This window comes from Coffea arabica, chromosome 3c (genome assembly GCF_036785885.1).
Source record: "Coffea arabica cultivar ET-39 chromosome 3c, Coffea Arabica ET-39 HiFi, whole genome shotgun sequence".
NCBI lineage: Eukaryota > Viridiplantae > Streptophyta > Magnoliopsida > Gentianales > Rubiaceae > Coffea > Coffea arabica.
The window spans coordinates 6,540,750-6,568,690 of record NC_092314.1 but is presented as its reverse complement, the minus strand read 5'-3'; the positions used below and the strand labels follow the sequence as shown (position 1 = coordinate 6,568,690).

Below are 27,941 nucleotides of genomic sequence, written 5' to 3'. Positions count from 1 at the left end.
ACACCCTTCAAGACAATTGATCCACTATGGTTTATGCTCTGAATCCAACTCATGTCATCGTGTATCACAACAATGAAGAAATACTAGGGAATATGTCGAACTTCTTGATGCAATGAAATCAAGTTCTTTATATCATATATGACAAAATATGCCAGAACAAGGTGTAACACCTTATTGTCATCATGATTGTTACATAAACTTAAGGCACACATAAAAAAAAATTACTTAGTACTTCATAGTAATACAGATTTGGAATATTCATTGAAAGATTCAAACATGATTACTTTTGAATCGTGGCGCTGTGAAGAACCACTGTCTCAACTGTGAGTCCAGGCCCAAAACCAAAGAGCACACCCCAGTCTAAGCCTTCCCCTGTGGTGTTGAATCCATCCTTGGCTGAGGCCTTTCTCATCTCGTCAAGAATGAACACGACACAGGCACTTGACATATTTCCATACTCGCTCAGCACATGCCTAGTAGCCCGTAATTTTTCGGGTTTAAGAGCCAGTTTTTGCTCCACCTGGTCTAAAATTGCAGGCCCACCAGGATGTGCAATCCAGAAGAGTGAGTTCCAATCAGAAATACCGAGAGGCTCAAATGCTTCTTTCAGGCTCTTTTCAATGTTCTTGGAGATTAACCCGGGAACATCCTTGAGAAGATGGAACGTAAGCCCAACCTCACGAAGATGGCCGTCGATTGCCCCGTGACTGTCTGGAAGAATGGTTTGGGCTGCTGTAACGAGCTCAAACAAGGGCCTCTCAACTTCGGGAACGGGATCGGCGCCGATAATGATGGCAGCTGCCCCATCTCCAAACAGGGCTTGGCCTACAAGGCTATCCAAATGCGCGTCACTTGGGCCACGGAATGTAACTGCAGTGATTTCTGAGCAGACGACGAGGACACGGGCACCTTTGTTGTTCTCAGCCAGGTCCTTGGCTAGCCGGAGGACCGTCCCACCGGCAAAACAACCCTGTTGGTACATCATGAGGCGCTTGACGGACGGGCGAAGGCCCAAGAGTTTGGTGAGCTGATAGTCTGCTCCAGGCATGTCCACACCACTGGTGGTACAGAAGACTAGATGGGTGATCTTGGACTTGGGCTGACCCCATTCCTTAATGGCCTTTTGAGCTGCTTCTTTGCCCAGTTTTGGTACTTCAACAACCACCATGTCTTGCCTAGCATCTAGTGAGGGTGCCATGTAAGCACAAATATTGGGATTTTCCTTCAAGATTTCCTCTGTCAAGTACATGTAACGCTTCTTAATCATGGATTTGTCACCTGAAATGAAATTCAAAAAAAAAAAAAAAAAAAGTTCATTAGAACCAATTTGGATCATCCAGCTGCTTACTTAGATGATGAATTTTAGGAATCATCAAGTCATCATGGTTGAACAGTTTGAATACGTTTTCTAATGCAAGAAAGTTGAGTTTTATCCACTTGGGGCAATATCGAATTTCCATCAGAAAAGTATGCTTACATATGTGTCTACCCTATCTATCTGCAAAGAAAAGAATTAAGAAATTAACACACATCTTAGCATGAACCTTTAACCAAGAAAGAATCTGACTTTTTAATTCTTCAATTAATCTGGAGCTTCCATAAACATATTTCATAAATCATGTGATAGTTTTCTCTTTTTGTCTTTTTCCTTTGAGTCATGTTCCTACTTTTGTAATCCAGGGAAGGCCAAAAACAAAACTTCCATTTATGCTTTGGTATTTTCACTCTTGAAAGCATACATTTTGTCTCTTTTACTGCATCAACGGACTCAGATGCTGATAGTGTTGAAATGTTCTTATAAGGGCGGTAGAGGCTGTAAATTCTGTATTAAAGTATGCAGACTAGACATTAAAGTAAATTGAGCTCTCAATATGGATATTTCTCAATCATTCAAAAATTTCTGTGTCTTTCAGCAAAGAAGAAACTAAACACAGCTTATTTTAATTAGTAGGAAAAGGTAAGTTACTAACTATCATGCATGGTCCATAACAATTCTAAGGTTTTACTCCAACGTACGAATGTTTTTTCTGATCTTCAAGGCACTGTAATTATGAGAGTTACAAGAATGCAGGTGAGTTATTACAAAAAAAAAAATGAAAAATGAAAACCCAATGAGGTCAGGTTAGAATGGATTTATGCATAGAATTTTTCTATTAAGTAGCAAAACGAAATGAAGGAATGAAAGGAAAATGATCTCAGAAGTCAGAAGCTTCAAACTGTGTTATGGAACCTAGAATGCAGCTGGTTCATATCATTTCAGCAAACTAACTTCTTTTTATTGGAGGAAACAATTAGTCCCTGTTATTCAATCCTCCCCTCCATCTTTCACCTAATTCCGGGAAAAAGGTGCAATTAATATCATTCCCACCATTTACTTACCCAAAAAAAAAAAAGAAAATCAGTCACACTATTCTTTTTCTTTTTGTTTTTCCAATCTTCTATATATATATATATATATATATATATATATATATATATATATATCTTTCAAGACATTCAACAAAAAACCAATCAATCAATGATTTATGCAAAATATTCGAGACCATGCATTTCTAAGCCTCCTAAACTCTAATGCATGTCTAAATATCTAACCAAGACACCCTAGGTGATCATCAAGTTTTACGTGTACAAATTTCAACCGAAAAAAAAGCCCAAGTATTTTGGCTGACTTTCTTTAAGAAAAAAAAAAAGAGATTATGATCAATCAAACAGATTAATCACAAAAGCAAAAGGGTTATATATACTTACACATGCGCTTAAACTTTTCTTTGAGCTCAGTCTTATGCTCACTATCAGTAATGCGAAAATAATAATCCGGATAAGTGCTTTGCTCGACACAATTTGGTGGCGTAGCTGTTCCGATGGCCATGATCGTCGCCGGTCCTTCGGCCCTTTGAGCCCTCCTAACTTCCTCGACGGTAACCATTTTTGCTCGGAAAAAGAGAAAAATTAAGGTACGTAGACTTTTGCAGGTAGCTGCTAGCTTTGTAGCTCCGGAAGAAGTTGTGGCTGTGCAAGTCTGCAAAATGGTTTGGTATATATAGTACTCGAAGATGGGGTAATTACTATAATGGTAGCTTAGAATCACATGCCTAGCGAACGTAAGGTTGCCGGCCGCACGTGATAGTTTCGTGTGGTTTGCACTTGCCCCTCAAACCATCTACATGACCCCGAAATTTGGTACCTAACACCGAGTTCCAATTTCCCTGCGTACACTCTCAATTTTTGTTGCCATGTTTGGACCTTAGTGTCATCAATCAACACACAAGCTAGTAATAAAGCTATAATAAACCTATTTCGATATGGTGGTTTTTTGAGAAAAAATTGATTTACTAGTTTTTCATGCTATCTGTCAGGTTTACGGTCCGAATTTTGAGGATAAAAAGGGTGTGAAGAGAAGAGGAAGGACAAAAAAGAAAAAATTTTTGGTTCACTAGTATTACTACTATTTTTTTTACTAGTATTTCATTAATGGTTTAATTGCTTAATATTGTTTAAATAAGTCTTGGTCTAATAAGAATTCAAGGTTGAAAATCTATGAGTTAGAGGTTTTTTAAGTTCAAATTTTGCTCTATGTAAGTTTCTTCTAATCTAAGCATATGTTAGTATACATCCCTTGTTATGTCATAATTTGTTTGTGCTGGTCCAAGAAATGATGGTGACTTTCTCGTAATCTTATTTCAGAAATGTTGTTCAAGTATCAGCATTGAGTAATTGTTCCTAATAAGAATAACCTTTTTCATTACAGTTATAAGATATGTTCTTGGTTAGTGTGTGTGTGGATAGTAGTTTATTTGAAGATAATTTTGTATTAAAAAAAATACTGTAATACTTTTTTGATGAGATGTATGTGAGATCAAAAGATTATTGAAAAATGTAATGATGATATAAGCAAATAAAATAGTTTTAATTTCTTAAAAATCCGGCTAATTTGTATTGACAACATATATATAAAAAAATAAAAATGTATTACTTATTTTTTTTTTAAAAGGAAATTACTCTGTAGTTATGTTTTTGGAGTTATCTCCGAAAAGCTGCATTCTGTTGTTAAATGCAAGTTGTTCTGCCATAGAACCAGCAATTTTCATGATGTTAGAATAAAGACTCTCTATTTTAATAGATGGATATTTAAGTGCGTTGACTAGGTAGTGATTGAAACTCCACAAACACTTCAAAAAAGAAGAAAAAAAAAAAACAGAGGCATTTTTAGAGTTGAAAATAGCTTCCTATGTACTTCTTCAGGCATATGTGTTCATGTTAACGTAAGATTCCAATCAAGAGTTCTGCCTAAGAATAATTTTCCGGCAATCATTATGATGAAAATTTTAGGACGAAATCAGTAGAAGGAATATGGACTCAAGAAACTAAAGGAGTTTGTTCTTAGGGATAATTTCAGAGATTTCTCCTCAGATTTCTGATAGTTTTATTTATTTAGTGCTCTGAGACTTTAAAAAATCTCATTTGACGCTCCTACTTCAAACTTTTTGTGACCTTTGAAACCTATTTCGAAATATAATATTAAAAAACTCATTTTGGAAGAGGATATGCAATTTCATTCCGACTTTGCCATTTTCTTGTGATTTCTTAATTGTCATAACACACCAAATTTATTGCTTAACTCTTGTAAATTAATCGATGTTGTTCTTTAATGAAAATTTAAGAGTTGATAATAAGATCAAAAAAACTCTTTAACAATTTTTTGTGTCATTGGTTCGGACAAGAAAGGTTAAATTATAAAATTACGAATGATTTATAATACTCTTAAAAATAACTTGCAATAATTTACAACCATGAGAATACCTTTTTACACTAATTTAAACATAATACAAATAAGTTTATACATAAATTTTAGCATGTTTTATCTTTTTAGTTGTCAAGCCATTGATTTGGACACAAAAATTAGAAAATTCCAAATTATGTAAATGATTTATAAATTAACTCAAAACACCATACAGTAAAGAAAATATTATCTTTGTCACTTGTAAAAACTTCAAATAGACTTTCAGATATATACTCTTGCTATTTAAAAAATGCGCTACATTTTGTCCCATCAGAATAAACCTTTATACTTTTTGTTTTTGTTTTTCATTTGTTATTAATTTATTCACGTTTTGGTAATAAAAAGTAAGACAATAAAAGGGCAAATTTGGAATGGGTTGGATTTGCTCACGTTTTGTTCTTAACATGCTCACATTTTGTTATACTTACTCTTCCAAAATGAATTTTTTAATATTATATATTAAAACGGGTTGTAAATGATGCAAAAGACTTAAAGTAAAGAAAACAAGTGACATTTTTCAAAATTTAAGAGTCCTAAATGAAACTGTTAGAAACCTTGGAAGAGGTTTCTAAAACTATCCCTTGCTTTTAAATCGAGTTGGGATTGGAAATTAGCAAATTTTGGCTGGAGTCTCTATTGCGGGTTTGTGTGGTAAAAGGTCATATCTGCTGAAAAAGCTTCTAGCAACAAGAAGAAAATTATTATTCGTGTAATGCTATAATTTGATTGGGCAACCTATGCAACAATTGAAGCACTTTTTCTATAATTTCCTTTCCCTCTCTATATCATTGTCATCCAGTGGTTTCGAGCTTGACGGCTTCATTGAACTAAACTGAGGTCCTCATCGAAATTGTATATCTAGATATTCAAAGATTGCCCATTTGTTATCCAGTTATTGGCCAATTACTTGTTGGCCCTAAAATGCAAACTTTTGAACTGCCAAGAATTATTCATGTACTTAATTTTCCAATGAAACACAGCCTTAGCAGATCAAATTAGCCAAAACAAGTAGACATAAAAAGTTTTTGCACATATACTTTCTGCAGCATAACCAATCATTCAAACAATCCGGACGGACAATTGAGATTGTGGCTACTCAGGAGAAGGTTTTCAATGCTCACAAAAGTGTGATTTATTCTCTGCTTCACCTTTTCTAGCCACTTAATTTAAGTTTACCATGTGTCTGGACCTGTGGTCCAGATTTTTGACACGACATACAACATGTTGGAGTATATTGGCTTGAGTAATTAACCTCAAAAACAGTTAGCTCTTAGTAGTTGGTAAAGCCCCTCGGGGTTGGCTTGGATGGCATCAGGGTAGCTCCTTTGAGTCTTGAGGTCGTGTATTCGAGTCGTCCCTTCTACCGTGCTGTGTATCCTTGGAGGGTGGGGTGCACAGGCACAGAGAGATTAGTCCGGCAAAGTTGAAATTCTTCCTGAGTCAAAAAAAAAAAAAAACTTAGTAGTTGGTAAAATTGGCATGATTAATTTAAGGTCAAAATCCTTTTCTTCCCTAGCAATTATCTACTTAAATTAAAAAAAAAAAGTATCTAGAAACGCTTTGGCAAAAGAGGATCTAAGAAGGAAAAACAAAAGTATCTAGTAATTATGTTTAACATACGAAAAAAAAAGGAGTATCTACCCCAACTACTTGGGCAAAAGAGGTATGCATGACGCATGCAAAGGCATAATCTTCAAGTCAAACACGAAGAAACTGATCTAGGACAGTGTTGTTTCAAGGTAATCTACATCGCATTGTCCGAAATTCATTGCATTTAAAAACATTAGCGTACAGAAAAAGAGTTTCGATTGATATTTTCTGAAGTTTTTGTAACAAAAAAAAAAAATGTACTATAGCGATTTGACATAAGGTGAATGAAAAATGTATTCACGAAAAACGTAAAATTTTTTTTTAGAGAAAATGGCTTTCCAAACAAGGTTGACAAAAGAGCAATTCATAGAAGGCAAAAGAAGAAATCTTTTTGTGACCTTTGAAACCTATTTCGAAATATAATATTAAAAAACTCATTTTGGAAGAGGATATGCAATTTCATTCCGACTTTGCCATTTTCTTGTGATTTCTTAATTGTCATAACACACCAAATTTATTGCTTAACTCTTGTAAATTAATCATGTTGTTCTTTAATGAAAATTTAAGAGTTGATAATAAGATCAAAAAAACTCTTTAACAATTTTTGTGATCTGTATAAGTTTTAACCAAAGCTTAATTATCTGGATAAAATGCAAAAATGACTTGTACATTATTGAATCACGAACATTTCCATTTGATTTGTCTTTTCTTCTTTTGGTAGTTGTGATTCAACGTCTACTCTCTGTTCAACCGTCCTTGTTACGTGGACTACATAGTATTTAAGATATCAACTCGAACTAACAAACAAAATATCTACCAATTTATCAGGCCTATCTACTGATCCTGCATCAAAGATGAGATTATTCCAGCGGGAACCAGCACGTTGTTGCTCCTAACAATCAACTTTGTTCATTTCCATGAAATTTGAAGGCTTTTTTCTGGCATATGATCAAACAACCAAATTAAGTTAAAATCCTGTCATGATTGGTATAGGCCAGAAAATTCGTCTTCAAATTAACGATTGAATATGTCTAAAGGTGCCCATTGCATACTCATTAAAATATATTTCTAGTATTAGATTTTTAGAAAGATAATATTAATTAGGAAAAGTGTATAAATACAAGAGAGAGTAATAATTGTCAGTATGTTACTATGACACTAGTTTAAAAAACCCTTAATGGTTTTCAACTTTCCTTTATACTCAAGTACTTGGGAACCAAACTCATCACATCAAATCAATTTACATGCACATCTACTTTCCATTTCCTGGTACAAATGGTTAGGATTTGTTCATGATATTTGGCAAACAATTGCACAACACGTACATTGAATGTTCATTTGATGCTTTTAGACAAATACCTAAGACTTTCAGCAAAGGTTTCATTTGCTACATTCAACGTACAAGATTCTTGTAGGCCACCAACCAAGAGAGTTTTAAAACCTCTACTTGAGTTTAGGTCAAGGGATTTGGTATAGATCAAGAGATCAATATCCAAGTTTTCTTGAAAATATTTCGCCAACGGGTGCTTATGCATTTGTCTGGACCGATGATTGTTCATCCGGTTCTCCTTCACCTCTTTAGGTTTAGAATTTATCACGCCAACAAAAAAATATACATATATATGCAATTTAATTCTCGTCGGGGTCTAACTGTAAGCATGTGACCAGGATTCTTGTTTTGGGGACGAGCAAGGTCCAATTACTGAACAAAGGGAAGTTACTGTGAAGACATCAGCATGAATCTCGTGCTATAATTGAAAGTGAAATAGCTTCGATGTTATTAAGGTTGTGATACGAGAGACTTGGCCGAATGAAAATCTCTAAACTTACCAACCACCATTTCGTCATCAATGCAATCTCCAACTCAGTCCCGTACCAGGACATCAATGAACGGTTGTGGAGGATTAAACCCTTCCACAATTTCGACATCAACTTGTAAAATTGTTCACCATATCACCAGCTTTCAAAATCGTCTTCAAAAGTGTTTCTCTGATTGACCAAAAAGGAAAAAGAAACAAAAGGGCTTTCTTTGCTACACTGTTTGGCAGAAAATAAAGAGGCTTTAAGTCTTGCTACTAGGAAAGCTTAAGAACACATGGAATCAGTTCGCTAGTTTCGATTATTATGGACTAACTTCTCATGTTCCAGCTGCTTAGACTTTCACGTCTGCAAAACAATTTCAATTTAATCAGGCACGTAATCCAGTCCAGCTATAGGCAGATTATTTCAATCTATAATATCGTCAAATTTTTATAATGGATACAAACCTGATCTAGTAGAATTTATTTTACTTACCAAACTCTTTACATTTGGTAATAAAATAGTTCACCAACTAACTGATGTGAATGGTTTTGAAGCACTTCTAGTATCTAGTGAAGTCGACCTGCGCATCTTGGACGAATCTGCACCTGTTATCATGCTGCCCAATGGCGAAATAGTCCAGAACAAATTGTTTCAGCTCTCAATTTAAAACTTTCCCCAGAAAAAGAATCCTACTCTATGACTTGTAACCAATAAGACCACTCAAGCTTTTAATAGCAATTATTATAGAAATCTGGATTCTTGTGGATCTTTCAATACAGATGCCAGCCATGGCTGTAGCGTAAACCAACCAAAATATCTTCACATTGTCGTATCCATCATGCTAAGCATCCTTGTCAGATTTACTAGCAATTGCCCCTAATTGACATCTGCAGCAGGGCTTTGATTTCGAGCTGACACTTGGCTGGGGGCAAGGTAAATAGGAGCACACGATTTTTAACCTATTAGCTATAACATAATTAGGATAATGCTAATTATAAGTAGGAGGACATAAATATTAGTTTGAATCATAAGAATCTGTAAAGATATAAAAGAAAATTTTGAAGTTCGATCTCTGAATCTTTCTAGGCTGCTGTTTTAATTTGATGACTTGGTTTTACATGCATAAGCGTGGAAGCAAACAAATACAGAAGCCGATATTTGCCGACCCTTCACTCTCATGCTTCACATTGACTTGGTATCATATTCATTTGCAAGTAATAAGCATTTGAACCAAAGAAATAATCAACCCAAATTGCTTTGATATTCACCGGCTATTGAATACAAAAAAAACCACGGCAAAAACTTATGACGAACCAATTAATTAGTTCCAGGACATCAAGAATAGTGGTGGAGGGTTAAGCCATTCCAGCATTCCTCCGTCATCTTGTACTTGGACCATTGGGATCATATATTATATATATGTATAGGTCTTGTTCTTAATTATAAAGAATATCAAGATGAGCAAAAGTATTCTGCCCTCGTACATATATTACTTTGATAGTTTTATTTTTGGAGAATGGTGTTATTATGTCCTTTTTAGTGAAAGAACATATTATTATTGTCGTGACCCAAAAAATGGTGATACAACTGCAGATGTAAATAATCATAGAAATCACATAAGCTATTTTTACTAAATAAAATTTTTAGTCACTTTTCACATAAGTTGTTTTTAAAAGGAGTTATTACTAAAAATAATCATATAGTATAAATAATCATAGGAATCACATAGTATACTTTTTGGCCAAAAAATAAAAGTATATACTTAATCATTGAATAATACTAATGTTTCCCACATGCATATATCCACTTTTCATTTTCTTTCTTTGAAAGTGAACTATATAGGTAGTAAAATGTAGGTATTTGTCCATAGTTAAATATATACTGTTGTCTTTTTTTTTTTGTAAAATAGTCTTGTATTCGTAAAAAGGAATTTCACTTCTTTTACCTTGATTGTCCTTATTAATAATTCCTTTTGATGTTTAAATATATCGATATTTCTTTACACAAATATTCAAATATCATAAAGTATCACAAGAACCTATAGAATTTATTTAGTAAAAAAAAACTTATTTCATTTTTATAATTACAGATGCAATTGTATCACTATTCTTTGGACTCCACAAGGTTTTTTAACTAAGAAAAAACTATCAAAGTATAATGTACACGAGGCTATGAATGTCTTGTCACACCTTTCATATACAGAAAATCACCCGAAATGTTTACCTATTTGTCTGTAGTGGGCAATTTATATTACACGGAACAATTTAGTATTCAACCTACATTGCGGGGATGGACTTGCGATTAAGTCTAAAAGCCATCTTGCCTACCAAACTTGCGAGATATTTGAATTGCCAGTGTAACTGATCACCATATAGGAAAGGGTTGGGGCAAATGTTGAAAGTAGGTAGAATAGAAGCCAGTGATTGGTTGGAGGAAAGACGGTTAATTTCGAATTCAAACTCTCACTTGTACTTAAAAAAGAAAAAAAAGGGATCCAGTGATGGGGTGAGGGAGAAAATTTGGAGCTTTGTTTGGAATTACTTCCACGCGTACGATTTTCCCAGATGACGAATCAGTAACATATGAATTCGGACGCAGTGCTGATGGCTAAACATGCAGGATGGGCCAAAATGGTAGTCCATACAGACTGCAAATCAGCAGTGGATCAGATAAACAGGTGCAATTACTGATTACAACATTGCAATTATCCTGGAAGACGTGCAGGAACTCAGAACAGGCTTCGAAAGTTGTAGTTTTGCATTTATACCTTGATCAGGAAATGAAATCAGCCATTCACCAGCTCAATTTGCTGTTAAGTTAGTGCATGATGTTGAATGGGAACAAGATTTTCCAAGATGTCTGATAGATTTAGCACGGAAGAAAATGAGGGCAATGATCCCTTTTTGTAATTAATCCTTGTACTATCAGGTGTTTATATATAACTGTTAAAGTTTGTTAAAAAAAAAAAAAAAGGATTCGAACGCGTTAGAGTTCGGGATCTGCCTGTATGTCGCTTTTTTTCATTTTTTATGAAATAAAAATCTTATTAATGAGATTGCTAGATATTGTCCAGTACAATTTGCTTAACCAAATTTGGAGGGAAATTTCACAGAGTCTCAGAAAGGGAGGCAATTTTTACATAATGAGCTAAACGATGCGCAAGTTTATTAGTCTTTCTTGAACCTCAAAGTGCATTGAGAATATACTGATCTAATAAAACCAAGTGAATATCCCCAATTATCAGGTTTATCTACCACTGCTCTTTAAAAATTTACATCAACTAATCGATTTGGACGGTTCGTAATTTAATGGAAATGGAGCTTAAAATTTCAAAAACTTCTTACTTAAAGTTCCGTTTGGATTGGTCATTTTTTGAAAAACAAATTTTTCATATATAATGTTACAGTAATAGACAAACAAAAACAATCTCAAAAACATAAAAAACAACCTCAAAAATACCAAAAACACACAAAAAAAACCCTCAAAAATGCCAAAAAAAAAAACCTCAAAAACATCATAAATAGCCTCATCTACAGTAAAAATTTTTCACCTACATTATTACATTAAAATATTTGAAAAACACCTCCAAAAATAATTAATCCAAGTGTAGCTCGTAAGTAGCTTATTATTAACTAGTATAAGTTAAAAAGTTGTACGGACTTTCCATAGAATAAAAGTGTAGAAGTAATTTTGTTACATAGTTCGCCACCCGATCTTCTTTTACCACACCAAAAAAGCATGTGCCACCGTCTTCTCACCAACTCTTCGTATTGTCTAATCACTTTCTTGACCGTGTCATCTTCGCATGGAGTTGCAGACAAGTCGGGCATAAAACACAAAACTTTGAAAAGTCAGTCTTGAACAATTGTAAAAGGTTCTACGTAATTTTTGAAAGAAGGTGGCTGTTTCATAGTAAATTCCAGAATGTCATTTCATGCTATGATATTCATGCTATAGTTGTACTTTTTTCTTGAATCAATTGTATTATATTTACTTGGAAGGTGAACATTGTTGTTACCTGTCATTTTCAGAGGAAATGAAACAATAAACATAACTATGCTATCTTTGTTCCCAATGAAATTTACCAGTTCTTCGCATGCATAGGCATTTTTTAAACATTTACTGAAAATTATTGTGACTTTTCGTGAGACTCGTGCTTCGACTCAGCCAAAATAAGTACGCTACAAGAAATTCAATCGTAATTAATAGTTATGTTAGTTGCCACTAATTCATTGATTGAAATGTGTACTGCATATTTTTCTTCACTTTGTTCGTATTTGATGCTGAAAACCTTTAACGAATTAAATTATTTCTAAAAAAAATCACACAATAGTCACTTCAAATCCTTTGTCACCAATTTTATCTCTGTCATATTTGTCTCGTTTTTGTTTAACTGTCACGTGTATTGTGTTTTCAATAGAATCCTAAATCTGTTCATCTTTGTTTAACTACCACGTGTATTGTATTGTTGGACTTATATTCCAATAAAACCCTAAGAGTTATTGATTATTGAACTTATTCACAATAAAATTTTAAGAATTATTAATCAATACACATAGTAATTAAAGAGGGACGAGATAGACGGGACAGAGACAAAATTCGGGACAGACGATTTCAAGCGCACTGTAATAGTATATCATTTCAGATAATATTCAGACTTCTCCAAAACACAGGCTAATAATTGTCCTTAATGGATGTCTTAAGTATCGATGAGATTTCAAGCAATATTGCTTTCCAATCTCAACTCGAACGCACAAATGCCATGATTTAGTGATTTAGCCAATTCAAAAGCTAGGATAGACGGCAGGGCTTTGACATATATTCTAGGCTTACACTTGGCTGGAGCAATTACACAGGAGTTTCGGATATTTAACTTGTATTTTGAATCAATTAGGATAATACAAATAAGTAGGACAGCCTATGTTGATCTGTTTGCACGCATAAGCATTTTAACTCAATAAATGTTAAGCACAGAAAATTTTCATGCAACAGTCTTTTGAATTGATTTAGTACACCGTTCATTTGCAATTTAATTACATTTGATCTAACAAATTCAGAAGGCAAATTTCGCAGAAAGTTTGATTTCGCAGGCTTGTGCTTAATATTGACTTGGGTATGATGCTACTTTCTGAAGTTTTTATAGAAAAAGGCATTGTAGCGATTTGACGTATATAAAATAAAAAAATTGAAAAATATATTCACGAGAAACGTAAAAAATTTTTGGTAAAAAATGACAATCGAAATTTACCTGCGAAATTGCGTAAACAATTAGGCTTTTGAACCTAAAAAATGCACAATAGCAAATTGCGGAAACCTTTTTTCTCCCAAACTTGTGCTTTTAATTGACCTACAATGAGAAGCTTTACTCTATATAATTAAAGAATAAGGATTAGATAAAAGTTGCAAAATATTTATCGGTGTTTTCGATGGTAATATTTGTCTTCTTGTTGCTCATTGAATGCAAGCAAAAACCATGGCTGCAACACAATATGACTCCACCTGTTGCTCTTTCTCATATCCAATACAAAACATCTTTATCCTAATAGAGTTTTAAAGTCTCAATTTGCTATCCAGACTAGGGCTGCAAACGAGCCGAGTCGAGTCGAGTTTTGGTCTAATTGAGCCGAGTCTTCACTTAATTTTAGTGAACTCGAACTCGAGCTCGAGCTCGACGAGCTGACAATTTCAAGCTCAAGCTCGAGCTCGACTTGATTCGAGCGAGCTCGAGCTCGACTTGATTCGAGCGAGTTCGAGCTCGAAAAAAAATAAAAAATAATTATTTTATTTTTTAAAAAAATAAAATAATATTTTTTCCTTAATAAATAATAAAATATTAAGAATATATATGTAATTTTACTATTAAAATAAAAAAATAAAAAATATATATACTTAAAATAAAAATATATATATACTTAAAATAAAAAATAATATATATATATATATATACATAAATACACTCAATCTCCCGAGCCGGCTCGCGAGCTAACGAGCTTAGTATCTTGAGCTCAAGTTCGAGCTCGATTTCTATTCGAGCCAGCTCGAGCTCGATATTGACCGAGCTCGAGTCGAGCTTGACTTGAGCCACTCGTGAGTTCGATTCGTTTGCAGCCCTAATCCAGATGCTTGCGAGCGGTTCGGTTCATTTGCAGCCCTAATCCAGACTATTAATGCCCTTCTTCCACAGCAAACTATTGCTGTCCATATTTGATGTTTTAATTTCTGAAAATTATATGCAGATTTCCTATGATACATCTCCTGCTCAAATTTAACTTGCAAATAGAGTCATTTGGTTGAAACATAAGTAATATACTTTGAAGAAGGAGAAACAAATCCCTCCTTCTCCTCCTCCCAAAATAAATAAATAAATAAATCCAATAGAGAAGGATATCTAACTTACCAAAAGTAAATTCTTGGTGAATGCACTTACCATGGTTGAGATCATGCTACCTGGCTAATGTTCTACTGTTTCTCAAATTGCATGCAAAACATGATGCTTTTACTTATGATCTTTGAATCCTCAAATCCCATCTGGACTAATAATTATCCTTCATCAAAAGCAAACTAAGGCCTCATTTGGAGCTACGTTAACTTACAGGGAAGCACTATTGACACAATTGCTTTTATTAAAAGTGCTCTTAAATTATCAAAAATTGGACTCGTTAAATTACAAAAAATTGGTTATCAAACACCCCAAAAATACTATTAGTGTTTAAAAGCGCTTTTTTTTTTTTTTTATAAACGCACCGCAATCCCAAACAGGGCTTAAAGAAGTATCATTAATTGATTTTTTTTTTTTTAAAAATAAAGGGGGAGATGATATCTAGATAACCCTAATACTATCTTAATTTTCATTGCATTCTTAGCCAAATTAAAATAGTTAAGATCTGAGATATGAAATAGGGTGTGTGAATATCATTTCCTCACATAAGACGCTAATCAATCTTAACCAGATTTTTCAGTTCAATTTCATGCTAAAAGATACACCACTTGGGCTTCAATAGTAGGCTATTTGGCTGCCTATCTAGGTAATAACTAACCTACGATTTTTTTTTATTTTTTTAGGAGCCTCCAATCTTAAACTATTGTGAATTAATGATCACAACACAAATAACTAGAAGTTATTAACTACTAAGTACTATTAGGGCCATAATAGTTGGATCTCAATAGCAGAATTAGGTTGTTTTTGGCCTAAACAAGCCAACCATTTGACTTCCAAATAGCTTTTGTGCCATTTAATGTCCAGTTCTGTACGATAATCTGGAAACACTTTCTTATAGCCCAACTTAATTATTCAAATTTACATTGTCATTAGCGAGTTATTACAAAAACACCAACAATGAATCCAATCCTTTGCCACAATTGTTTCCTTATATATTTGTTTGGCCATTATTCATGGCACTCCAATTATGACTAACAACAATACATCCTTTTCTTTTCTTTTCTTTTCTTTTTTTGGCTGTAAAAGCACATGAATAAAATAAAGTGTCATTTAAAAATGTGAAGTGACAAACTACCAATAACGTATTTCTGTTATTAACTAGCATGCAACCGATTTTATTGTGTGATTCAAAAGACAAGTTTCTATTCGAAGCACCTTTTTACAGGCGTTCTTATTCTATTATTTCACTTTGATTTTAACTTCTAGTACTCGAAAATCAGTTTGTTTGATGCTATCATTTGCTTTTAAACCTAGATTTTAGAATGCTTTTAAAAGACCCAAAAAATTAAAGTTTAAAATCTATGAAGGAATAGCTTTTGCTCATTCTGATTAAATTGCATTTTGCAAAATCTAAAGCAACAGAGAAAAGCCCCTATTGGTTTGTCTATTCGTCTTCAGAAATTTATTTATTTGTTTTTTTACTTAGGAGTATCCCAACCTTTCGATCAGATTAATCCCCTAAAACTGTGTAGAACCTTGCTCCAAAGATACACAGCGAGATAGCACACAAGTATGGATCAGAGACCTGCAAACATTTATTTGGTTAACCCTTATTTTAACCAACACATGCATGTACCATTTACCTTTTTCACTTCCTTTCCTGTGTTATATTGCTACCTTATTATGATTTTTATCGGTTGTTTGTTAATTAGGTCCCCCATTGGATTGCATAATTACTACTTCAATAATGCTTGAGTCGCATTTCACAGAGTATACTTACTCTGCTTATCTTAGAAATCTGCTTGACAAGAGCAGCAATATCCATCTCCAAGTAGTAAGCTAACCAAGAAAATGGCTTCTTCTCAATCTCCATTTTAATTTTCTTTTCTGTTTGCTAAGCACTTTGTATTTCTTTACTTGACTAGAATTACTATAGAATTACACACTTACAATAGGAAATACAACAAGTACAGTATAGAAAATATTACACTACCCTGTTTGGGTTGCATCTGTTTAATAGAAAGCATGATTATGTCTTTGAGAACACCGTTATACGTGTTATGTAGTATTCAACTACCAACAGAGTAGTTACAAACTTACAAGGTAAAAGGAGGAAAAAGAAAGAAACAAAACCAGACAACATATTACAGGAACTAAAACTAGGAGAGAATTTTGAGCGGTCCCTTTGCAGCTTTCCCTAAAGAGCCGAGCAATGTTTACCCAATTGATGCATGCAGGATATTGGCCATTGCATATTTGCCTCTATGCCTTCTTAACACGCGTAGTATCTAGTAATATTCATCAGTGACACATCCCCTTGAAGCTGATTGCACATTCTTGATGTACTGGCACCAGGACAAAATGGCATAAGATTCGAGTCTCAAAACTTTGTCTGGTGGAAAGAGATCAACTCAATCAAAGAATACAAGGAAAACTGCATACCTTGTAAAGTACCCCTCGGTCGGCTTTATACGTTGGGGGTTTCCATTTCTTTCTTCTCTCATCTAACTCGGTATCTGTTAAATCAACATCCATCCTCCGTTTTTGGATGTCTATGGTAATGATATCCCCATTTTCTACAAGACCAATTGCACCACCTTCCTGCAAGTGAAGTGCATTCCACTCAGTTAAAGAACAAAGCTTTTGCTTAATCAGACTCCATAAGATACATGTAGATTTGCCTGACATTTCAGCAAAAAGAAACTCTATCAAAAGCTTAGTTGCCGCACTAACCAACCCATCATATTTGGAGTACCATTCTTGCATCACGGCCCTACCAAACATTGAAGTTCACTTGAGGAGGAATGGAAGGGAAGGGGGAATGGGTTAGGTTTGTTTAGAATGTGTTCTCTTCAAAACACTAAAAAGTTAGTTCTTCTTAATCACACGTTATTCATTTATTTATCTTTTAAGGCTGACGACCGGGAGAGTTTTTAAAGGTATCCGCAGAGGAACAAAGGTCACGTTCCTCTTCTTCAACAACATCATCTGTGGATGCAAAATTTGATTAAAATCCACACATAGCACGCAAGAAAACAAGAAGCATCTTATCCCTCCTGTAGGTCAAGGCTTGTCTAAACCAACGTCAAGTAGCCACAACTATCTTTTGATCGGTATGCAGTAGCGACATGGTCAGGTACTGATGCAACATTAACTATTGATGAGTTCCTAACTTAGGTCCTCTCAGTTCAAATTGTTAAACAAGAATATACATGTTATCTTCAATGCCTGCCAAACTAGGGCTCTGATTTATCTTGACTCTTGCATAAGTTAGTCCATTAAAGTGCAAGGAATGCCAAGCAAAAATCATAATACAGAAATGTCAAATTGTTATTTTCTTTTTATAAATAAGAACAGCACTGCTTAACCAAGTGCGCATCAAGGAAACCCATCTCTTTTACAACTTCAAGTTGTATTTATGATCTCCTTGGAGCAATGTGATGAAGAAGATGCTCAACAGAAGAGAAGACAAGTTTGAACTGCAGAATAAAAGGGCCGACACAACTTGATCATTTGCATAAATGTAACCAGATACAAGGTATGCATGTTGACCATTTGAGCCGAGAGCAACACTACATCAATGTTATATATTAGTATTTTCTGACTCGTTCCTTTCTCTCTTTAACTATTCATGACCTCCATTGTTCCTTCAACACATTTTAGACACAAAACCAGCATACCTGTGCTTCTGGACAAATGTGTCCAACGACATATCCATGTGAGCCTCCAGAAAATCTTCCATCAGTCAGCAGTGCAACATCCTGCAGTATTTAAATTGAGCCACAAATTTTGTTTAGCGTAAAAAGTTGCCACCAATATCATTTCAGGTCTAGACACAGCTAAATCAGAAAAACATTTTAACACAAGTTTCAAGACAACAAATAAACATTTTGCAGAACTTCCCGTTCCATCCCCAGTATATGCTGACATCATACAAGGAATACATGAAACCAAGTAGCCAATTGTAACTGTAATCAGAGGATAGCACACCTTTCCAAGACCTGCACCCATTATTGCACTAGTTGGTGTAAGCATTTCAGGCATGCCTGGTCCACCCTTAGGCCCCTCTCCTCTAATAACAACTACTTTCCCCTGGAAGATGAGAAACATATAAAAAAAACATAAAAGAATATTACAATTAAAGCTAGTCAATATATCATACCAAAAAGATACATTTAATTATAACAGTTTACTTCCTGAAGTATAAAGAGGAGAGAAAGTAGGAGCAGCTAAGATTATTGAGCAAGCTTCTCACATTTCAAGTACAACTTGGCTCAATAAGGTTCATTTTTCCACTAAACTACAAAGAGATCAATCTTTCTTCAACTTATTTAGCACTAATTAACTTATGAACCTGGACCATGGCACAATAAGCCAAAGGAAGTAACAGGAGAAGGTAAGAGAAAAAGCCAATCAGGCTTTACTCAAAGTTGCAAGGTTAAATGTTGTTCAGTGTGGCTTGAATATAAAACCAATCAAGCTTGAAAAAAAAATACAGGTCTGCTTATTGTTCTCTTAGATGTGATGAAAACATAAAGGTAAGCAATCATTCATAGCAGAGGATACTGCCTACCGGTATCAGCTTAAACAAAGACAAATATTGGGAAAGCATCAAAGGAGAAAGAATCCAAAGTGGAAAAGGGGGATCATTTATCAAGAACTCAAGATTTTTCTGTCAAATATATGAGAAAAAGATTCAAATATGGTTCCGTCCCCGCTTGAAATTGTATATGAGAGGCAAAGAGGTGCACATTCAAGATGAATAGCATATAATTGGACACAAATGGGCTGAGAAAGTGTACAGTTTAACAACTACACAGGAAACAGAGAGTGAAATGCCATGAAAAATATTCAGTTTGTTGTCCTCAAAAATAGCGACAGGCATGAGATCTTAAAATGAACCAAAAATCATGTTTGTGGCAAAACACAAAAACGCCATGTAACCTTGAATAACAATAAGTTACTAGGTCCCTATATGAAGAAAGAAAGAAAAAAAGATATTAAGGGGTTTTAAAGAATTTTACTTTTTGAATTGGCTAACTTCCAATACAGAACTTGCAGAGCCATTTTAAGTGCCAAAAAAATTGACCACGAAACTAGACCAAAATCTAGCAAACCCTAGTTTAATAACATAATCAGGCAGTAACAGGTACGAATAAATAGGCCATCAGCAATTAATGCAGGAGCTAAGCATTACACCTTCCGTAGACAGATCTTTTGTCCTCTCTCCTACTCCTAAAAAGCAAGTACACGGTAAAAAACAGAAGTCACACAAGTAGAGACCTCACCTTAAAACTTGCAGGATTTTCTGAGATAGCCTGGAGCATATTTTCCTCTCCTTCAAAGACAAGAGCCGGACCTGAGAGATAAATGCATAACAATTTTCTCTTTAGCATGGCAGATATGTTCAGAAGAAAAGGTATAGATTTCATCAAAAGGAATATTATGGTTGCAACACAGCTCACCTGAAAAATATAGCCCTTCTTTTCCTGTAATTTTTGCCACAGAACCCTCAGGTGCAATATTCCCATATAATATTTGGATGTGACCAGTTTGTTTGATGGGGTTTGCCAATGGTCTTATAATTTGCTGTGAAAAGAAATATGGCCTTAATTTTGCTTGTACCAATACCAACAGAAAATAACAATACATCTAAGATGGCCTTAATTTGGCTAACCAATTAACCAACAGAAAATAACAATACATCGTTGCCACAGATTGACATTATCTTCTGCTGACAGGAATTTACCTGACCCTCAGACAAAGATGGGAACAGTTTTGCATTTTCAGCCAAAGTCTTTCCAGTCACTACACAAAAAACAGGCATAAAAGATTGAAGAAGACCAAATCAACTTTTAAGAAATTTAAAGCCACAATAAGGGTGGGATGCACATTTCAACCTATAAAGCAGAATTAAAGAAAGAACTGGAAATGAAAGAGAGCTTTGAAGCAGAGTTAGAAATTTTCCCCTGCTACCATTTCCCGACACCTAAAAAAATGACAATAAGCATACCAGTGATACAATCCCCATCCAGAAATCCAAGCTCCAATAGGTATCTGATGATTGCAGGTGTACCTCCAATCTACAAAATGTTCAATGAGAAAGTAATTCGTACAGTAACATCATAAAGACAAAAACTGGAGCAAAATAGTCACCCACAAAAGTATACAAACCCTGTGGACATCCTCCATTACATATTTGCCACTTGGCTTTAGATCTGCGAGGAATGGAACCTTGTCACTGACTTTTTGGAAGTCATCAAGAGTCAATTGCAAACCAACAGACCTGCCAGCATCTAGCATGTGTTACTTTCCATTAACTGGTAAGAAGCAAGGCTAGCATCCGGCATCTCACCTTGCAATAGCAATCAAATGCAAAACAGCATTTGTGGATCCCCCCAATGCCATGACCATCACGATTGCATTATGTAGTGATTTTGGAGTGATAATATCTCGTGGTTTCAGATCCATCTTTATCAAGTCTAAAAGATATTTTCCAGCAAGGCGGCACTCATCCAACTTGAGTGGGTCTTCAGCAGGTGTTGAAGAGCTTGTTGAATAAAGAACATAACAGCGTCACATAATAGCATCTAGGCTAAGAACAATACATCAACCCAAGTAACCTGAATCAAAGATGGGAGAAGAATTTATTAAATTCTCTACCTGTAAGGAAGGGACATTCCCATAGTCTCAATGGCAGACGCCATGGTGTTGGCAGTATACATTCCACCACAGGCACCAGCTCCAGGACATGAATTGCGAACTACATTCATCCTCTGTTCATCACTGACAGAACCACTGACATACTCCCCATAAGCCTACAGGAAGAATTATGATAAGATTCATGGAATCCAAGTATTTACGGATATAGAAATTGATCAATCATTAGTAAGAGAAGACAGAAAATAGAGAAACAGGATGACAACTAAACTACATGCTCCCCAGACAAGGATTAGCTGAAGTTGTTCCCAGTAATTTTAATTAAAAGAAGGAGAAGCATAAGCTTTTGCAGGAGTAGCAAATTAGTTCAACTACAAACTAATCCTCCAAATCAGATTGCATAAGATTGTGTTCTTTCAGGTAGACCCTATTTATCTGCACTAGATGGAAATTAAAGGAAGAATGAGGGCAACTTCACTATTCTTCATCTCCTTGCTTTTTTTGAAATCTTCTAAAACAAGAAAAATAGACAAATATTTATGAAGTTATTTTGTTTTCTAAGCCTCAAATTTCAGTTGTATGAAAACTAACTCAAATTATCCAAGGAAAACTAAATTTAGTTTCAGCTATGAACTAACTCAAATCATCAGTCAGCCTGTATGAAAAAGCAAAAAGCACTCTAACAAGCAGAAAGGAAACAGGAAACCAGGAAGGGGGAATGGGGGAGGACAGAACATAAGAGAGCAAGAAAAACCAGCTACCCAATCAAAAGAAAAGCAAAAATTCAGCAACACTAATGCAGCATACATACCTGGAAGGCAGATACTATGTCGTATGTATGGCCTTGAAAATGTCCAGGCTACAGAAGAAAACAGAAAAAGAAACTTTAAGCAGTACATCCTGACGCAAATGAATGATTCACAGGCATTTTATTTAAGAATCACAGCCTGCATAACAGATACAACAACCAGTTCAACAGCTTATTTGTTTATATGCTAAAGAACAGAGTAATGACTTTGATCCTGACGCTATCTGCAGACTTTTTCAGCTTTTACAATTAAAGAGTGGATATCTCAAGATGTAATGCCAACATTGGATATACACACAATATAGAGTACTGACCAAATATCCTACTTGGCAGTATTGTTTTTTGCATCATCTTCTAGACTTTTAGACTCCATGTCCCTTGGTGTCAACTTCACCAGGTAAACTCTTAAATAACCATTCATGTGATTCCCAGAAGGCATAATCTAGCTATTAATCTCAATGATGGTCCACGACATAAAAATTTGCAAAAGAAAAAAGAGAAAGGCCCCAGAGCTTCTTGCTTGAAGTTTTACTAGATGATTTGGAAAAGCACCACAGGATCCTTAACAAGCTTCTGTTTTTAACTAAGAATGGAAAGAATAGTTAACAGTATTAAACAGAGCTATAATAAAACTAACCTTTATGGTTCCCCCATAAACCATAATGCTTGGCCGATTTAGCCGTCCCATTGCCATTATTGTACCGGGCATCTGCAGCATTAATAACACTAAACTGAATTCATTTCACTTTGAGATTTGTTTCAGTAGTACTTCATCTATAAATAACTTTAAAAATTTGACTCTCCTAGAATGAATTTCCAATGTACTAATTACCATAGATATAGAGAAGGCAAAAGACAGGAGACAACTATGGCAAATTTATTCGGCAGACAAAAGTATATCCCACAAAATTCGGGGAAATGGCGAGTTGTAATGCTCAAAATTACAAAAGTATCACGCCTAACATGCAAAAAGTCTCTAGAAAATTAAACAATCAAAGTTCAAAACTTTCTGTATTTTGAGTCTGAGGCCATGATTTTTATATCACTTGACCATCATGAACTCAAATTGATTCAGCATTTCAAAATGTGCTATAACTAGAGGACTTTTTGCAATGAATCATTTCCTCCAACAAGTAAATGCTTAAAACTGTCAAACCATGCTTTCTGGAGGTAGCTAGCGGAAGTTGTAAAATATATTGGGGAAGGGACAACCAACAAAGAAAAAAAATGCAACGTCTACATATTTCCTTCTATTAAGTTGAAAAGGTGCAAAGAAGCCTATCCTTTATCTGTCAGCTTAAGTACTAAGTTTATCAGACAAAATATTCAATCTCCAAAAATGTCATATCCCATCATGGTAGAAAACATAAAGATTTTTCTTTCCACTTTCAGAAATAATTCTTAGTGGCCTCCAGGCTCAGAAAATCTGATTCTTCATTCGCCAACAAAAATATCCACAAAGAGATAGCATATGCGATGACATTCATAAATTCAAGCGCCTCTTATAATAAAATAAAAAACAAATGAAAAACAAGACAAGTAGAAATGATTGTAGTCCTAAATCGTATTCTGGTACCACTACACTAGTGAAAGGATTAGCTCAGAATAGCTCAGAACAGAAGGCAGGTTGAAGAACATTGACAATTTAAAAGAGAAGGTTATTGAGCATTTGAAATTAAGCTAACCTGCCCCACTGAAGGGTTAAATTCAAACAATTTAAGATAAGACCTCGCAGACTAGTGTTGCTAACTAAAATGACTACCCATTGCTGGAAAATCAACACGTTTGTTCAAAAGGAGAACTACTTACCCCTCTCTACAGAAAAACCATGAATAATTCAATAATCGAGACTTTTACATTAATTGTTAAAGTCTCTCATCAAAGCTCAAGCTTCCAATGCAACACTCATCAAAAGTTCGAGCAAGTTGCAATATTATACTAATCTGTCCCTTTAAAAAGTTAATCAACATCAAAGGCGAATATCAGCCCTCGCATGCTAACAATATAGTAACTAGGATAAGTTCTCCATCTGAAAATTCAAGGTAATAGTTCCAAAATGAGAAAATGATCCCCCATATAGAAGACCCAAAAATGCCAAAAATCACTTCTTCTATACAAACGATTAATCCCTCTCTACAAAGGTTAATCCAACAATGAAATAGCATTGAAACGCTCAAATCTTTACCTAAAAATGCTGACCACATTTCATCGAAAAAAAGCGTTACAGCAGAAAAAGATGTAAGGCCTTACATTTTTATCACAACCCGGAATGGAAATGTTTCCATCATACCACTGCGCTGCCATAACAGTCTCAATACTATCAGCAATCAAATCCCTTGACTGCAAACTATAGCACATTCCTCTAGTCCCCATAGAAATGGCATCACTAACTCCAATAGTATTGAACCTAAATCCCACCATTCCAGCCTCTTTAACTCCTTCTTTAACAGCTTCAGCAAGTTTCAACAAATGCATGTTGCATGTATTCCCTTCATACCAAACTGATGATATTCCAATTTGAGGCTTATGCAAGTCATCATCTGTCAATCCTACTCCATAAAGAACTGCCTGTGAGCCCCCTTGGGACTTGGGTTCAGTGATTCTTGAGCTGTATTTGTTCAGCTTCTCCGATAAATCGGTAGTTTGTGGTGGCAGAGGTGGTTGTGCAGTCTGAGTCGTGGATGCTTGGATGGTGAAGTTGGGAACCCTTTTAGGTAAAAGATTGAATTTTGGGATGTGGGTTTTGAAGGGAGAAGGTGTTGGGGTGGTTGGCGGGGTTAATAGAGCAGCTTGCATGGTGGCGGCGGTGGTGGTGTGAGCGCCGGAGTTGGTGAGAGAGAAAAGGACAAAGTAGGGGTTTAAATAGAGGATTAGGACACGATGATGTTTGCTCTTGCCTTTTGGAGGAAAACGTGGGAATAGGAATGTGACCAAATTGATTGAATTGATAAGAGAAAAAAAAATGTCTATTCTTTTTTAATTTTAGTGAGATAAAGACTAATTTGATTAATTTACACTAGGTGGGTTTGAATAGGAAATTATTTAAAAATATTATGATATGGTATGTGTAAAATAAAAATATTATTTAAAAATATTATGATGTGGTATGTGTAAAATAAAAATATAATTAAAAATATAAAAAAATGATTGAAAAATAGATTTAAATAGTTGTGATTGGTGTATATTATAGATTAATGTGATCTTATGCTATGGATTTAGGGAGATAGCTAGCATGTTTGAACTACTAATTAATTTAAATCATTGATTGCACTGTTGTAATTAAATTTGTTTAGCGAGTACAAAAAGGTTTGATTAGAGTAAAAATTATGGTTTTGTACCGATTGAAGATTATTTGAAATTTTTTTTTATATTATTTATTATAGTACTTTTTTATATGATGCATATGAAATAAAAAGATAGTTAAAAATGTATCTTGCAAATAATTAAAAAAATTTTCAAATTACCATATCCAAAAGAATCCACTATAATAACTACATGTCTTATTAATTCGAATGTGTGGACAAACAGACTGACTTTTAGTTTTCATTTATATGTGCAGTCTATTCGTAGCATACAACAATTTTTAAATTTAATAAAAGCTTGAAATTTTGGAGACATATAAAAGAACAACACCAAGTGTGAGCAGGGGATGTAAAAAAGATAAAAATATATTCTTAACACTAATGTAACATAATTGTGCCCTTATGAAAAATGTCTAGCTCCGCCATGTGTGAGTTGTTTGTAGTTGGTATGTTTCATAAGAGGAGAATGACAGATGAGAAAAGTTTGGGACAAGAGCGAGTACGGTTAAGGTTTGATACAATTGGTATAATTGTTATATTTCTTTTAAAAGTTGGTACACCTTTATCAATGTGGTTGTATTCATATATTGGTATGATGTACACGAACAAAATTCACACATACAACAATGTGATGTTAATATAAACCAAATCATATAAAATATACAACAATGACGAGACAATTGCAGGAGTATTTGCTCCAAACTCGAAAAATTATTTCAAATAATATTTCGCTTGCATCATAAACACATTTTCCAACCTACCTTTTTATATTCTCAATCATCTTTTTATCTCACATACATCATATCACAAAAAGTGCCACAGTAATTATTCTAAATAATATTTCAAATAATACACTATCCAAACAAACCCCTTATTCCAATGAAGCATAAATGTTGGAGGGTTGTCCATATTTCGATGAGAATGATCGATCATTAATAATTTTCTTGTGAAAATCTGTCCTTTTTTTTTCTCCAAAAGTCCAATTCCTATACAAAGATAACACTAAGAAAAAAATTTATTTGTGAATTATTTCTAAAAATTTATTTATTTGTATCATCAACACATTTTTTAATAATTTTTTTTATTTCTCATACATCATATTAAAAAAAATGTTACAGTATTTTTTAAAAAAACTTATCACAAATAATATACTATCCAGACACACTCACTGAAATGGGTGGACTGAAAAAGATGGATTGAGGATTGGTGCAATTACAGGATCTATATCAATCGCACCATACTTGCAGCAGACCGTATTGGTCAGATGAGCTCAGTTCAATTTTGGCCAACCATTAACTAATTTAAATGGGCAGTCCAAATTGAACTGAATTTATTCAACCAATTTGAGTCATTGGCAGCCATCTACGATTGTTCTGCACTGCAGACAGCCCAAATCTAGTAAGTATATCAAGAACTAATATTTACCTTTACTTGGCCATTGGCTGAGAAGGAGGGCAAAAGGCCAGAATTTCTTTTTTTAGGTAACAGGCATTGAATTTAAGATTTTTTATTTATAATTTCTTCTATTTTTACCATCCAATACAATCCTTAGTAAATTGTTCATTTACTTTGTATACCCTTTGTTTCTCTCTCATTTTTCTGGAGGGGATTAACTTTAATTCAGATGACTCTGTGTAATAGCTGTTTGCTATTAGAGTTAGACTTAGTTTGTCATTAATTTAATCTCTCTAATTACCAAAAAAATAAAAAATTTAAAAGATCTTGCTTAATATGCTCTTAGGAAGGTATTGATTGGGTTTATTTGCCTTTAAATTTTTATTTTTTAAAATAATGTACTTAAAAAAAAAATAGTGTCACATTTGTTGTTAGTGTTTGGATACCCTCTTTTGGACGTACTCTTATAGCTAGGCAGACATTTTTTTGGGGCCCAATATAGCTAGTCCCATATAGATAGGGGCTAATTTGCAATTTGTCTCTACCACTTATTGCTGTGAATGATGACTCTGTGGGGAGACACATGACCAATCCAATCAGATGAAAAGGCGTGCAGTTAGTCCACCGTAAGGCATAAAAGGCGTGCTACTCTTTCCACGCCCAAAATGAAACCGGCAGCGATTGGGCACCAAATCCAATAATTACACGTCCAGTCAAAGTTCAAAAACGTCTAGTCAAAGTTTAAGATGCGTTTGAAAACTGAAAACTGAAAATAGAATTTATTCATTAAGTTGTTAAATTATAAATGTTAAATTAAATATATCTGAGTATATATCACATCTAATTTATCGCTTACATTCTATTTGATAATTCAATCCATCAATTAAATATAATGGATTCAGATCTTAATATATTTAGAATGTTTGGTAATAAAAAATTAAATATCTGAATTAATTAAATGACACTGAATTTCCTAAGTAAAACTTACTTTCAAATGTGATATGCATTCAAATGAATAAGATTTAATACTTAACAATTCAATAATTTAATGAATTCAGATTTCGAATTTCAGGTTTTAAACTTCAATTTTATCAAACCTACCATTATATTTGAAACTAAATTTTATTTAGAAAATTCAGTGTCATTTAATTAATTTAGATATTTAATTTTACATATTAAGTTTAAGTGTTAAATTGAATTATTAAATTGAGCCAAAAAATCTCT

At 34.2% G+C, this 27,941-nt stretch overlaps 2 protein-coding genes across 2 annotated transcripts; both read right to left on the bottom strand.

The window, feature by feature from the left end:
- Positions 1–108: 108 nt before the first annotated feature.
- On the bottom strand, positions 109–3,022 carry LOC113734418 (chalcone synthase 2). Its single transcript, XM_027260953.2, has 2 exons — positions 2,749–3,022; positions 109–1,278 (listed from the first exon to the last, which is right to left on the bottom strand). The coding sequence occupies exons 1-2, from the start codon at positions 2,924–2,926 to the stop codon at positions 281–283; spliced, it is 1,176 nt and encodes a 391-aa protein (XP_027116754.2). The 5' UTR covers positions 2,927–3,022; the 3' UTR covers positions 109–280.
- Positions 3,023–16,527: 13,505 nt separating this feature from the next.
- LOC113734417 (dihydroxy-acid dehydratase, chloroplastic-like) lies at positions 16,528–24,952 on the bottom strand. Its single transcript, XM_027260952.2, has 14 exons — positions 24,271–24,952; positions 22,658–22,729; positions 22,024–22,071; positions 21,216–21,370; positions 20,908–21,102; positions 20,727–20,838; positions 20,566–20,635; positions 20,302–20,360; positions 20,018–20,141; positions 19,841–19,911; positions 18,543–18,644; positions 18,233–18,313; positions 16,995–17,153; positions 16,528–16,897 (listed from the first exon to the last, which is right to left on the bottom strand). The coding sequence occupies exons 1-14, from the start codon at positions 24,814–24,816 to the stop codon at positions 16,841–16,843; spliced, it is 1,851 nt and encodes a 616-aa protein (XP_027116753.1). The 5' UTR covers positions 24,817–24,952; the 3' UTR covers positions 16,528–16,840.
- Between the last annotated feature and the right edge of the window lie 2,989 nt (positions 24,953–27,941).

What these genes read in the sequence shown, in the direction of transcription:
- LOC113734418 (XM_027260953.2), bottom strand. Translation starts at nt 2,926, where the DNA reads ATGGTTACCGTCGAGGAAGTTAGGAGGGCTCAAAGGGCCGAAGGACCG. An exon ending in AGAAAAGTTTAAGCGCATGT is followed by an intron (nt 1,279 to 2,748) that starts GTAAGTATATAT and finishes ATTTCATTTCAG; the next exon opens with GTGACAAATCCATGATTAAG.
- LOC113734417 (XM_027260952.2), bottom strand. Translation starts at nt 24,816, where the DNA reads ATGCAAGCTGCTCTATTAACCCCGCCAACCACCCCAACACCTTCTCCC. An exon ending in ACATAGTATCTGCCTTCCAG is followed by an intron (nt 21,371 to 22,023) that starts GTATGTATGCTG and finishes TTCTTCCTGTAG; the next exon opens with GCTTATGGGGAGTATGTCAG. An exon ending in CATTTGATTGCTATTGCAAG is followed by an intron (nt 20,839 to 20,907) that starts GTGAGATGCCGG and finishes AGATGCTGGCAG; the next exon opens with GTCTGTTGGTTTGCAATTGA.